At 41.0% G+C, this 15,426-nt stretch overlaps 1 protein-coding gene across 2 annotated transcripts in view; it reads right to left on the bottom strand.

Annotated features, from left to right (window-relative positions):
* Positions 1-1,972: 1,972 nt before the first annotated feature.
* ap1m3 (adaptor related protein complex 1 subunit mu 3) overlaps positions 1,973-15,426 on the bottom strand; it is a 44,137-nt gene continuing 30,683 nt past the window's right edge. For both annotated transcript variants that reach the window (XM_030083554.1, XM_030083553.1), the window contains 6 exons: positions 14,396-14,538; positions 13,906-13,977; positions 13,439-13,597; positions 9,039-9,164; positions 6,759-6,834; positions 1,973-3,527 (listed from right to left, as the gene is read on the bottom strand). In XM_030083554.1, coding sequence (XP_029939414.1) covers positions 3,505-3,527; positions 6,759-6,834; positions 9,039-9,164; positions 13,439-13,597; positions 13,906-13,977; positions 14,396-14,538 — 599 coding nt within the window. In that variant the 3' untranslated portion in view covers positions 1,973-3,504. The remainder of the gene's footprint in view (positions 3,528-6,758; positions 6,835-9,038; positions 9,165-13,438; positions 13,598-13,905; positions 13,978-14,395; positions 14,539-15,426) is intronic.

The raw sequence follows: 15,426 nt of genomic DNA, 5'->3' as shown, positions 1-15,426 counted from the left end.
ATTAGTTTCTGGCTCAAATAAGAGGTCATAATCATTCCTCAAAACACGGAGGAGAAAATCTGTGAAATTAAATCTGTTGCATCAACACAGCTGGTCGTTGAATTTCAGTGCACTCGTGTACGTCTGAACGGGCTGTCAATGTGCTCAATCACTTTTCACTGAATTAGATCCAGTATGCTGCGGACAATGCTGCATTTGTTTCTGAATGTGTTCAGGTTTTAGAAGCCCTTCAGTATTTTCTCATTGAAAAATTAAATCTGAAACAATTAAGGTTCTAAGATCTAGAATGTCGAATGACTTTCAGTGTTCATGAAATGTTTTCAAAGCCTTTGAGAATCATTTCTCAAATCAACTTAGAGTCACCTCTGAAAAAGTAATGCATTGTGTTTCATTTGTGTGTGTGTGTGTGTGTGTGTGTGTGTGTGTGTGTGTATGAAAGCCAGTCTCGCCTCTTATCTGTCCCCACATGCACAGGCTATTGCCTTGAGACAAAGGGGGTCACACAGTTAACCATTGTTGGCCTGATGATAGACAGCAAAGTGAAGGCACAATGCACAAGGCGGCGATCTGTAGGGACTGGTATAGACTTGCACCGATTTCTCAAGACAGGGCAAAAAAAATATGGCTCTTGCTGTATCCTAACAATACATGCAAAATGAAAAACAATCTGGAAGCGTAACTCACACAATCCTATTTTGGACCTATAGTATTCAGTGGCAGCTGCAGGTTGTGTATCCAAAGTCTTGCTGAGGAGAGACCGCTGTGTGGGAGGAGAGGAGTCAAAGCTTTTCTGCCAGGCCAAGCACAAAATGTTTCAAAACGAAGAACAGAAACCAGACAAAAATTCAAAATACACTGTTAAAATGGATTCAGAATGCACTCAGAGCTCCTCCAATTCTGTGCACCTCATTCTGCTGTAGTTTCAGTTATAAGTGGATATAAAATTGAAAAATGTTTTGCTCCATGTTTGCCCTATGTTCCCACGAAGAGAAAACATGTTTGAGATGGGAACAATGAAAGGCTGAAGTCCCACTTCTTCATTTTCAGTGTTTTCTGTGATGTTCTCAGGTGCTTTCCATTTACTTTGGCCAACCTTGAGTACAATTAGATTCAAGTAATGAAGGCTGTAAGAGTCTATCTTTGTGCTGAACTGCATGCTATGTCAGAAACATAGACTGTAGGCCCAAACAAACTCACTGCACATCAGCATTGTGCAAGTTCACGCTACAATGGAAAGCAATACGGTATCACCACTACATCTGTGATTATTTGAAACAATGCAAAACGAATCTGTAAGTTTAGGGGTCCATTTTTTTGCAAGTGTTGTTTGAAATTGGTTGAGAGTTGTTGCCTCCATGTCAGACGGTTTTAAACAAAGCTGGTGTCTTTAGTGAAAAACTTTTCTATTAGTATTTCACAAAACTGTAGTGTATTGGCAGAGGAAGCCCTCATTAATCATGAACCGACTCGGTTTACCTGACAGCATCATAAACAATGTCTCTGTCTGCAACTAACACTGCTGAAGCCTGTATCTCTGGTAGCTAACTTTTAAAACAAACGTTTTATCTGTATTATACATGTGTTTTGATCCACATTTTAGTAGTTCATTTCAGCTTTTGCTGATATTGCTCTTTGCCAAAAGTTTGTAAATTGTTTTGAGAAGCACAAACATGCAGATTATAGAGCCACGTCCTGACTGATGCAACTTCAGCTCAACTAAATGAGTGAATCAGTCATGATAATGACCCACATGATGCCATAGCTCAGCTCATGTGTCACAGCAACAGTGCAACAAATCGTATATCAAACTCCTTCCTACCTCTATATTACGAGACTCATACAAAGTTTATAGCAAATTTGCTTAGTAATTATTCTACATATCAGTCCTGCTAGTCATCAACTCATGCAGCACAATGCAGTAAATCAGCCTGATTAAAGAAATGACACATCCTCCTACAAATAAATTCCCAAACAACATAGAAAAAAAGTTTATTTCCAAATATATCCCTTTGTTTCCTCTGGACAAGCAGCAGTTGATAAATTATTGAAAACACACACTTAATAAAAAATCCTCACCAGTGTCTGAATTAGGTCCCCACTTAAGATAATGGAGGGATTGTATGAGAGGGTTTCGCATTTAACAGCAGACATGGTGATAAAATGACTCGAGTCTGTCCTCGGTGCCGATGGCTGCGCAGCTCGACTGATGCGGTGCGATGCATGCACAATAGGAGCAGTGGATTACACCACAGACTGCCCCGAAGACGCACAGAGTCCCAAAAGGAGCCCAAAAAAAATGGTTTAACATATTGTCAGTATTCTCCACAAGAAATCTCTTTAGGTTATTTTAACTTTGTCCAACCCCCTCTTTGTTGTCCTTCAAAGCTTTTCCCACAGGGAGCTAACTAGTAAAACACAAACAGCAGATAAAAATATGAGAAAGTTTTGCACGATGCTCATTCCTTCGGTCTTTGCCTCTAAGGTGCTGATTTTGAGCACAAGGACAAGGTTACAGCCCTCATGGGAGTGTGTCCATGGTATTATGTTACACTGCCGATGCCTCTGACAATATTGTGCCTTATTAATCATTGATTTGGTCGCTGGTGTTACTTTCAGTGCACTGGGGATTATGTTCACAGTGCCACTGGTGAGGATACATAGGTAACTTTTTAAGGCAATGGATGTATTATATGGAGGCGGTAGGAAAACATATGCCTGTGAGAGATGCCAAGACTGAACTGGGATAAAATGTACATGGATGATAAAAGTAGGAAGGAAAGACGAAGCGTCGGAGACGTGAAAACCCAACATCACTGAGAATGCCTACAATAATGTAAAATTTTGATGTCGGCAATGCCAATAAAATCTGATCACATGATCCTTTTTAATTTTAAATATCACCACCCCGTCACCCACCTCGCCTTATGAGCCCACAAAAAAGAAAACAACATGAAAAAAATCCCTAACATACAGGTGGAAGATAATCAGTGGGAAAACATGTTTGACAATAGAATGCCAAAACTCTCACTGGTAAAGTTAAGGGGCAAAAATAGTTCATGTTTCAAATATCCCACTGGAATATTTTATGGCAGTCCCTTCACTTTTAAATCTAGATTAAATATATTATTTATTTTCATAAATTGTGACCTAAATGAAACTGCAGGGATATCACATTAAAACGGAGAAAATGAGAGCTTGCTGCAACCAGATGGTGTCACAGAGTTATCAGTTCATTATTCACACATTAAACAGCTTTACTGGAGTCCTGAGGAACCCTAAAAATATAAATTAAGGGTCAGAGAGGTGATGCAACACTCTTTCCTGTCAGAGTTAAGTTGGTTTTGGAGGAAGGGATGATGTCCTGTCTTCATTCAGGGAGGGAAAAGAAAGAAATCACATGTCCTCCTGTGCTCGTCCTCTGCTGTCCACTGTAAACGAGGAGCCGCAGAGACGAAGACAGGCAGAGAGCAAAGGTATCCATTCATCTAGCAGCGTCTGTGCCCTTTAGTTCGTCCGGAGCTGGTAATCTGCCAAGAAATGCAACAGCAGAACATTAATGCACAGCTTTCTTCTCTTCGTCAGCTGTGAATCTAACTTACATGCAGCTTTATACAAACCCCAAGTAGTGGGTCCCAGCATGAGGACGCAGGACCCCCTTGGGGTCCCTTGAAATCACTGGAGGGACCTGAGTTTTTACCTTTTCTTAGGATTGCAACATCTGATTTGCGATAATGGGTAACTGTATGCTTTGGTAATATATTTGAAACATCCCACATCAGAGAGATGTTCCACAGAAACAAGCTGCTCCAAATATAAAAGGTTCCAGTCCTGAGCATCAACGATATTAGGAACTGTAGCATGCAACTAATTCATATCAACAGAATTAAATCAATTTATGTTTTTTATGTAGGATTGACCTACTAAAGATGATAAGTTTAAATGAGTTTCAAAAGAAAACAATTCCATCTAAATATATCTGGATGGTAGGACTGAGTAGCGGTGAAACGTGTCGCTCAGGAAATCTTCGTAGAGTTCACATGATTTTACAAACGTCTGCTCCCTCCAACAATCTTTAATCTTGCAGGATTAATTATTCAGTCTAAATTTGCAGTACATACAATTGTGCAATGTGTGTAATTGTGTGCTTTTTGAGACCTATTCAGGGTGCACATGTACTTTTTCAAAACCTCTGCTGAAATAGCATCCATTCCTAAAGCAGACCCAGAAAGTGAAGGCCAGAATCAGACCTGTGACTTTATGCTGTGCTACAGCAGAGCTAAGCCTTTTTCCAATGTGTCAACCTCCTGGTGTCATATAAAAAAATAATAACACACACACACACACACACACACACACACACACACACACACACACACACACACACACACACACACACACACACACACAGCCACTACATAAGAAGCTAACATGCAAAGTACTGTATCATCAATGTGTTAATTCTAAAAATGCAACCTGCATATGATTCTTTGGTCAGAGCTGTTATCCATCTCTCCACCTGCTTAGTCTGTTTTACACCCTGTTTACACTGAAAAGTGCTCAATTTTGCAGTACTGAACATTCACACTGAGTTTGCAGGAAATAATTTTTTTGTCTGCTGAGAGACGCTTTTTTATGTAGAACTTATACTGAATGAACCTATACAACAGTTGAAGGAACCTTGAATGCTTATATAATACTGTACAAGAAAAAAAAAAAAAAAAAAGATAATACTGGTGGCCAGAAATGCATACTATAACATTTTTCATTTTTCTGGTATTTCTGTGTTTCTAATGGTTATCTTCAAAATGTTCCTGTCTCAGTGCAAAACATTTCTGAAAGAAAGCACTTAAACACTGTTTTCAGTGAGTCAGCTGTTATTCTGCAAATAAGTCCTGATTATCTCAGTCAGGAGACTGCAATCAATCCCTGCAGACAGCGAGCGAGGGGAGGGCTACATGCTGGACACGTCACCAGAAAAATCTCAAAAATCACACCAATAGGAATGTCGCCTATTAAGCTAACATGCATGTAGTTTTTGGTTATGAGGGAAGACAACTGTAAACACACTAACAAAAACACATGAATCCAAACAAATCTTTGACTTCACTCTATGACAGTGCAAATGAGCATGCCTTGCTGTGACATTAAATTGAACTGGAAATAGCATGTACGTCAACTTGTACACTCGGAGCTAACAGGGAAGTGTCACTTTTAACATCCGCGCCGCGTGTCACTCTGATCAGAAATGTGCCGTGTCATCACATTCTGCTTTACACTGCGACAACTAAATGCCCGTCGATCAATCATTAATGAGTCTGTAGCTTCGGTCTAGAGTATCAGGGCACTATTTAATGAGCTGGAGTGAGTTGAGTGAAATGTGATCATTACAGTCTCCCCTGTGTTGCTGATGGCAACAATCACAGAAAGGCAACATCCTTCTGCAAGTCACCTCAGCTTTTTTTTTTTTTTCACTTTCCTGTTTTTAAACATCTTGTCTTTCTTCATTTCTATCTCTCTTTCTCTCTTCCTGATGCTACAGCAAGGCAGTAGTAACCTTGGCATTTGCTGGGCGCCACTCGGGGAGCCTCCTGGAACTTTATGGCATTGTTCAACCCCCAACTCGTACCTGACAAGGCCAGGTAATGGATATGATTGATGTAATGGAGTCGGGTTCATTCTTGAGGTGTAGGGCAGGTAAGAAACTTCAGGATTTCTGGCAGAGGTCCAGCTGATGTATTGGGCTTTTATCTCCATGTGATTTCAATTTGTCCAAAACTGAAACTCGTCTGGTAGCAAGAGGATTTTTTTCTGCAGTATGGCTTTACAGTGGCGGTATGAAGCAAAGTGTGAGATCTTTGAAAATCAAGCATGTGTTTAAGGTAAAAAAAAAAGAAAAAGCTGTGATATATTTAAAGATACTTCAAAGGGAATGTTTCAGGTTAGTCGTCTGATGCGGAACCCCTGATCACAGACACTTCTTGGCCCGTGTCGCCCTTGGTGTCACCCTTGAGTTTGACAGATGTGGGTTCATTTCCAGGGCAGCTACTGAATTTCAAGATCCCAGGTGCTGTCTTTGCTGCTGCACAATTTCATTTTCTGCTCAAACTTGGGGGGAAAAAAAAAACCCTTTAACCAACACCTGAACAAAGCCAAACAGTTTGGAGACTTTTAATTCTTGGCACCCTGCAGAGTGTTACTCTGTTTGTCGTGCCATGGCTCATGGTGATGGAGCAAGGCAATAGATATGATAGATGTTTTACAGCTGGGTTCATTCAAGGGCTGCACACTGAATACTGATGGAGACAGGACTATTTCTGACACTGATCTCTCAAGGAAAACATATTTTAAGCTCAGGGGTGGCCTCACATTTGCCAAAAAGGCAAATAGAAAGAAATGAAAAGCGCTTTATATTATTTTGCATCAAGAAGCATACATTTAGAAAGCAAGAATATAAAGAAAAAGCTGAACTTAAGAACATAAACCATGCACAGTCTGGATTTTACTCAGGCCCATGTTTCAGCGAGTTCAGTCAAGAATATTTACTGTCTTTTATGGAAATGCAACTTTGAGAGATTTAAACCTACAGATGCAAATCCACTGTGTGGAGGATATCAGTACATTTACTAGCTTGTTAATCACACCAAGCTGCAGTTTCATTTCAGACACATTTAGAAACAATCCAGAATGGCAGTCAGCAGTGCCAGTGTGTTTTATATGGGTGAGTTGTCAGGTGTGGTATCACAGTGTTATTGTCTCACCTCCACTTTGTGTGATGTAGCGGACCCATGGCAGGGCCTGGTAACCACTCTTCTCTATGATCTTTAGGTAGCGCACCTGAGGGAGCATAGAAATGTTCAATTTAGTTGTTTCACACATTGTTACACCATTTTATAACCAACATTCATTGTGGTAGCTCAGGCATCAACATTCAGTGTCCACCGTTTGCAGTGTGGCCCTGGCGGTACGCTGACAGCAGAACTTCTCAGATAAACTGAGCAGTTCAGGGACCGTGTTGTAGCACTGAAAACGCTTTTTCCCCCCACCAGCTGAAAAATGTTAGCCTGTGAAATGCATCATTTTTGCAACACAGGAGCAAAACTTAACTTGAAATACCAGTTTGTGTTTGCAGGACGCCACCAAACAACTAAATTGGAGATGACTTTACTCTCTGTATTAAAGGTTTATTTCTGCACATGCAGTTAATTTAACTATACATCTTTAATTTAACTTTAATTTTTAATGCACAACATTTTGATGAACAATATTTCGACAACCAAATTTTAATATTTCATCAAGACGTCACCGATATTTTATAAATCATCATTAAGCCCTTATGTCATGATGTTTTTTTAAGCTTTTCATTTCATTTTTTAAGGCAACATTGATAACTGGACACAGCTATCAAAATCTAATTGGTTAATCAGATGTGCAGATGAACCCATCAGACTAACACCACATAACTAATCACATTATCTTGTCTTGTCCATATGTCAAAGTGTCCTTAGGCAAGGCATCATGTCCCAAAATGTTCCAGGGTATGCGTGTGTGGCAGTGCAGCCATCACTAGTGGTGTGTGACTGTGTATGGGTTAATGTGACGGACTGTGCAAGAGCGCTAAAATGTGCCACTGCGGTAAATTCTATTGTTACAAATTTGTTCCATAAACAGTGTCAGAAGAGGAAGAGCAACAACAAAAACAACAGGCTATTCATGTGCAAAATGGAGTGGGAGGAATTATGAATGTATTAAATCTCCCCCCTTCAATCTGCCCCCCCCCCCCCGTTATTTTTCTGCAGTACCTCCTAAAAAACAAAATTCGAGATTCTGCTTCCCTCATGACAAAAATACTTATTTACAAAGGTTAAAAAAGCCCACAAAAAATCATAATAATAATAATAATAATAAAAAATCCAAAAACACAGATGAGTGCATAATCAAGAACACTCCTATAATCCCTCGTCCTATCTTCCAGTTCCTCCAAAACATATATAGATGTGAATCATGTCTTGAGAAAAATGGGTCTCGAAAGACCGTCAATCAGGAACCTTTGATTTGCTTCAGACTGGAATGGGTTATTAAGTGTTCTCCATGACTTTAGGCATGAAATGAAGTTGAGGGAGTACTGCGGCTCCTCCCATTATAAAGTCGAAAACTGGCAAGTCGACTCCAAAGTCACAATGCTGAATGATGAGTATGGCTTTAAAAAGAAGAAGGTCAGAGTAACAGCTGTAGGCTCGAAGGGATCATTCATACAGTTTATCACTTCTGTTTTTGAATTCAATGCACACAAAACATCAAAGGGAAGCAGCACAATTTGAACCGCTTGCCATCGTGGAGAGGGAAGTGATCTGTATATGTGCCAGCCCCAGAATGCAACTGAACAATGAACAAAAGCATGTGAGTAAACCAGTACGATCATTTCTTAAAAGTTTAACAAAAACAAACAAACAAAAAAAAAACAGTGGAATGACCTCAAGAGAGCTATTTGTTGTAGCACTGCCTTCATGTGAGGACGTCAGATATAGTTCTGTGAGGAATAATGATCAAACATCTGTTGTGCAGGTATGATCAGCAGCTACTCAGTCGAGGTTATTGATAAAAAAGGAGTTTCAGCTTCTTTTATTTATTTATTTTTTTCCTGCTGCACAGAGAACGAGTTAAATATAACCTAAAAGCACTGTTTGAATCAAATTGCAAATCCATTTCATTCAGAAAACCTGAATAATTCAAATTCTGCACATCATACTATCCTGAGACAGTGCAACGTATACAGTATACATGTCAAGATATTTAAGGCAAAGAAGTCAAATAGGAAAATTGGAGGATGATTTGCAATAGTGCCAAAGGAAACTTCCAAACCACAGTGGCTTCACAGGACTGTGCAAAGGCTAAATAAGCCTATTCAGGATGGCATTAGCGAAGGCCATTTATATTCTCAGTGCACCCATGTGTGAAAATCAAGCACAAGAGTGCTGAAGCTGCGGCTGAATAAGGAAACATTGGTAAGAAATAAATGGAATAAAAAAAAAGGTTCCTACCTGAATCCCAGACACAGTGAAATACGGGATCTCAAAATTAACTGTGATTGGTCTCTTGGCCTCCAGTTCATCACTTTCCACACTGGGGAGTCCAAAATGTGCCCGCATGATGTACTCCTTACCTCCCTATTGAAGCACACACACACACACACACACACACACACACACACACACACACACACACACACACACACACACACACACACACACACACGCACGCATGCACACACACACGCACACACAAGGAAACACACAGAAAACAGAGAATAAAACACCACTTTATTATTCAATCAGATAAAAGTAACGAGTGCTGCTCTTCATAATGCCTTTTAAATGGAAAGTTTATCTTGTTGAGTGTGCTCTGTCCCCATGTGTCGACTCCAATTAATACAAGGTTATTTCGTGCGAAAACAAAACAAAATCAATATTCATGAAATTACACAAAAACTCCCTTGTCATATCAAGGTGAGACAGACATCACTTTATAGGACTTAACATCTGCCAAACCTGTCTGCTCTATAAACACACAAAAAAACTGTTAATCATTTTTCACAGCGCCATTTGTTTAATATGTTAACGAAAGGATAACACAGACTGTCAAAGACATTCTGCCAAGAAGAAGAAAAAGAAAATCCAACAATTTCTACTTCGTACACCTTGGTTTCAAATCATTCAAGTGTTCCTCTTTAATATTCATGCCATGTGATTAACTGGGAACCTGTTCAAAGTGTAACCCCTCTTGAGTGAACTCATCTGGGATTGACTCCAGCTTCAGACCCTCAGAGGGATCTGGGCAGAGTCACACACATTCTGAGTCATTTGGGTTAATTCTAATGCAGCCTAAAGAGCATGGCAGAGTGTAAAGCATTTCACCGAAACAGAACCATTTCTGACAATCATATACTAAGCATCAGTGAGGGACAGCACACCAGTACAGTAGAAGTATTTAATAATTTGGCTCCTGTTTTGCATTCATTCCCAAACACCAGTCCTCCCACAGACATTAACATTTTCAAAAGTAGTAGATGGTCTCTATCATGTATGGCAGTGTCCAGTTTACACAGTAATGCACCTGTTCACTCACTAGCAGGAAGTTTGTTGGTGTTTTGACCGATGACACTTCAGCACATGTGCAGGTTGAGACGGGGTTTCACAACAATAGGAAGACGACCCGCTTCACCCACTGAGCCACAGCAATCGCACCTTTGCTTTTATTTCAAGCCGAAAACCTCCTCAAAAACACACCGGCTGTGCTTCACCGGGACCGTCGACGTATAGTTGCCAGGCAACAAAAGAAATCAACCCACCACATGTCATTGTGTTTTTCAAGGATCGTTGTACATGACATCCTCTTTGTCTGACTGAACTCTGCTCACTTCACACTGGTGAGAGGAGCTCAGGTAGAAAACACATTCTGCTCTCACATAGTTTCTCAAACTCCAAATGCCACTGCAAAAAAGACGCCGGGTAAGAAATAGGACTCCTAAATATAATACAATACATGGAATTTTCCCATTTTGAAAATTCTCATTTAAGTTGCAGTTACAAATGCTTTTTTTCCCTGACATTTTGGAGTGTAAAATATCCCTGCTGCAACCTAGAGCTGATAAGAAATCATTATTTTTCCATTGTAAATCCATTTCTAATAAAATAAATAGGTCACTGATAAAAAAAAAAAAAAAAAAAGTTATGGCTAATAAACCAATTTTGAGAAACTTCATAAAGTTATTTTCTGTAACAGGATAGCTAGTGTGCAGAGCTGGGTGGGTGTGAAGGCTGGTGGTGTGTGAGCTGCATTATTTTTCTTCATTATATCAAATCACTGCATCACATTCGTTTCATCCAACTCCTTAATAGACAGTGAGCATAAGGTAATGATGATTTTTGGTGAGGACATGCAACTTTCCAGAGACCACAACTGAACATCAACAGTGAAAGGAAAAAAAACAAACAAACAAAAACATATGCACAACAATATAAGCAGTCACACTTCATCTGGATAACAGTATTTCACAGGAAGTGGTAAATCTTAACTCTCCTTGACTGGCAGAAGGTGTAATAAATTTGCTGGAAAGATATCAGAACCTGACAGATAAAAAAAATACCTTGACTGAATTAATGTCCTGAGATTTTTTTCCCCCAACTGTGTGAAAATTTTCCTCTGGAAAGTCCCAGAACAAAAACCGTCAAACTGTGAGAACAGCAGAGAGCAGAGAGATAAGCCGTGAAAGCATGTGTGCCCGTTTAAAGAAGCTGATTATAATTTGAGGAATAGCCTAAGTCTTGTTTTTATCACAAGAATTGTTTTATTTGGACACTGTGGGTTGAATGTAGACGTGCATCAAACCATCAGGAAGAAAGAAGCTGAAAACTGAAAAATGCATAAATCCCAAAGTATCACTTAAAAATGTTAAATGCAGAGCTTGTGCTACCTGCTGAGGACTCCTGTTTATGCCTAAATTAAGCAACATAAATCAGCATTTGGCAAACAACCTGCACAAGAGGTAAACAACAATTTCTGACATTTTTATAGGTCGACTAATATCTAAGAGGATGTTTTTAAAGTTGCTCTCTCACATAAGGGTGGGCGATATGGCCTAAAATTTATATCACAGTATAATTTGAACCTTACACGGTAGACGGTATACATCACGGTATAATTTGATATGCAAATTACAGAATAACAGTTTGTTAATGGTTACCATAGCACATGGTAAATGCATGGAAGCAGGAAGTAGCTTTTATACTATTAAATAACATAAGTCAAGTTACTTTGAAGCCAAACCATGTCCAGATTATAGATGAGGGGTCGGCAACTTGATTATGTCAGGGCTCTCAAGTTTTGAATGCGGGAAAGAGTGACACCCCCACTCCCCCATCCTGTCCCCCTCCGGAGAGTTGTCCACCTCTGCGGAGTCCGCAGTGGCAGACTCACGTGATGGCCATGCTTTTTTTCACTGGTTGTTGCGCTATTTTAGCCCGCCCCTTTCCTTTTTTGATCGACAGGGTAGGAGACGCGTTTCCTCCCAGTTCCATAGCAGCGGTGCACCAGACAAATTTACCGGCATTTTTTTCAGCGTGACAAATACAATGTGTGGTGTGAGTGCGTGACAAAACACTGAAATGCGTGACTGTCACGCTCAATGCGTGAGACTTGAGACTCATGTCGGAGCATGAAGGAATCGTTCAAAGCCAGCTAGTTCGTCGGTGGCTAACAGCTAAGTTAACAGCTGACTGAGACACTGGTGGCGTCTAGCAGCAGGCTACTGTTACGAAGTGTCCCTGAAAGCAGCAGGAGCTGCAGGTTGTCCACTGAACCAGAGGGTTTCAATGTGTTTCACAGGTAATGTCGTGAAGGCAGTTTAGGAGGAGCTGATACTGACAGGGTAATGGACGGTGTTACTGCCTTCACGAAGCAGCTGCCTCAGATTCTCAAAATCATCTGGTGGGCCAGACATTATTGTTTTCGGGCCAAAAGTGGCCCGTGGGCCACCAGTTGCCGACCGCTGTTATAGATGTTGCACCAATCTTTTTCACGAGCTCTTCCTCTGTCTGTTCACTGCTGGCCGCCATCGCCGTTGTTGTGCACTTCTTCCTCGGGGTACCGGGCATCTAAAAAGTTGCATTACTGCAATCTAGAGGATGTAACGTGCTATCGCGGTTGGGCGGTATGACCAAAATCCCTACCATGGGCCAAATTTATATCGCATACGTTTATACTGATTATACCGCCCACCCCTACTCTCACTCTTCAGTTAGCTTTTGCAGTCATGAAGAAGAAAGGTTGGAGAAGAAGAAGGTTGGTCATTTTCAGACTTTGGAAATGCTGCAGTTTTCTAGTATGTTAGGCCCATTAGCATGGCTCATCAGAATCCACTGTATATGCAACATTTTAACATAGTTTGGAGAAAAGCTCTGTCAAAGATTCAAGCTTGATTCAAGGTGGTGATTCAAAAAATCTCTGCTTCCCTTTAGAAGTTCCCAACCTGAGATGGAGGACTCTTTCAGGATCACGCACTGTTCTGAGCCTTGTCTAAATCTGAGGAAAAACCATAATAAGACACTAAAGAACCTACAGTGGAAACTGTGCTTTGTTAGAAAGGGTCCTGTTTTGTTTTTTTATTCATTTGTGAACGGTGATTTCTACCAACATTTGAATTCCCTGAAATGTTTTGGAAAACCAGAAGTCACAGAGGGTGGTCTGCAGCCTTTTGTGGAGGTAAATTGGGAACCATTGCTCCACAGGAGCAAGAGGGAAATAAAAAATGGGTGAAACATTACTGGTTTGCCACATTCTCATGGCTATTTTCACCAGGACACAAAACAAGGCAGTACAAGGTAATGAGCCAATTTTCATCATAAAAAAAGGAGGCATTTATTTATTTGAATGCTCTACTAACCGGGAACGACTTGATGTTCCACTGCACGGCGCTTTTCTCCGGGACCCACTTGGCGCTGCCGGTGCTGGTCTTGAACTTGGGTGAGTCAGCATCGCTGGGCACCGGCACCAGAATGGACACATTGTTGGCAGTGGATCGGCTCTTAAACTGACTCCGAGCCTGTGGAAGGTGACAGAAAGACAGAGTTCAAATGTCTTTCGAGATGTGCACAAAAAAAAGAAAAAAAGGAAAAAGAAAAAGAGCAGGCACATCCAAATTCGAATGAAGGCAGCGTTCATAATTATGCGCAGTGTGGCTTGTTATTTGCAGCCTGTATGGGCGTCAAGGCATTGAACAGATGGTAAACGGCAACTCACTGGAGATCCATGTGTCATAAATACTAAATAAGTTTTAGAGAGGGGACCACTGTCGTGCACGGCGCTATTCATGTGTGTGTGGGTTTCTGTTTGTGTGGCGCTCTTCATTACCTTCACCTTGATCTCCACACGACTGTGGGAGAACTTTTCAATCACACTCTCGATCCATATGAGAGGCTTCACCTGCCAGAGAGAGATCGAGAGAGACAGAAGACAAGGTCAGGACTGCGAGCGCAGAGCCGAGAGCGCCACTGCAGACACGCCGCGTAAAACAAGACACGGTCCAAGCAGATAAACAACATTTACACCCGTAAACGTTTTGGTCTGTTTACAGTCCTGAATCTGACAAACTTGATAAAGGTGCTTCTGCTCTCTGTTGCTGATTTTATACTCATGATTTGAATCAGCAAAACCTTTAAGTCTGTAAAAAGGGAAGGGAATAATGAGAATACAATATTTAGGGAGTATAACTCGCTGAGTTCTCAGTGTGGTGTTTGAAGTAAGTAAAACATTTTTCTTTGTGTTCGCAGGAGGTGCGAGTTGTGTGTTGTTCAAGAAGAGAAATGTGTGTGTGTGTGTGTGTGTGTGTGTGTGTCCTCACTGTCGTGTTGAGGCGATAGGACATGAGCTCGCTCTCGCCGTCGGGAGGGATGAAAGAGATGGTGCGGTCGTTCTCGAAGCGTGACAGACGGACACACTGATGAAACTTCACATCCTCCAGCTCCACTGTCTTGCTCTTCTCTCCTGACACGCACACACACACGGGGACGGACACACACACACACACACACACACACACACACACACACACACACACACACACACACACACACACACACACACACACACACACACACACACACACACACACACACACACAATAAAAAATGAGGATTGAGAGCTTTTCATGCAGCCTTGGGGAAATGAAGGTCAAGGTAATGATGACTGACAAACATTCACTCAATCTCACACAAACACACACTGTACACACACTGTACACACAGCGCTGCTCTCGAATCAATCTGGCCTCTTCTCGTACCTCCACACAATTATTTTTGCTGCCCCACACACACACACACACACACACACACACACACACACACACACACACACACAGAGACACAGTTTGTCTCCAGTACCTGCTGCCATCATCTTCTCCCCCACTGAAGCCCATTCAGCTGCTCCACACACACACAAACACACACTCACACTCACACACCTGCACTGACACACAACAACAAATCATTGTGTGTCTCGGCCAAGGGGTGGGTGGGATAAGCTCCTTGGTGAAAATTGTCTGAATTTAAGAAGTTTTTTTTGTTATTATTGTCATTATTCTGACAAAAAAAAAAAGGAAAAAAAAGCTGTCATTAATTTGTTTCTGAAAGCTTGTAGTTTATTTGTCACACTCCTTGGCCCGCTGCCCCCCACAGACATGAGATTTGCATAAGTGTGCAACTAACTGGAATTTTCATGACTGATTTATCTATCCAGTGTTAGAAATCAATCATTACATTGATGTATTGCTGTATAATAATAGGTGAGTTTTACCATTGTGAGGACCTAAAAAGTTTCATCCTTATCAACCCTGTTGTGACAAATAACTTCTTCTAAATGGGATGCATCAGAAAC

The sequence above is a fragment of the Salarias fasciatus genome, chromosome 23, assembly GCF_902148845.1.
Source record: "Salarias fasciatus chromosome 23, fSalaFa1.1, whole genome shotgun sequence".
Classification (NCBI taxonomy): domain Eukaryota; kingdom Metazoa; phylum Chordata; class Actinopteri; order Blenniiformes; family Blenniidae; genus Salarias; species Salarias fasciatus.
The sequence above is the reverse complement of the archived record's forward strand: the minus strand, read 5'-3'. Positions and strand labels throughout refer to the sequence as shown.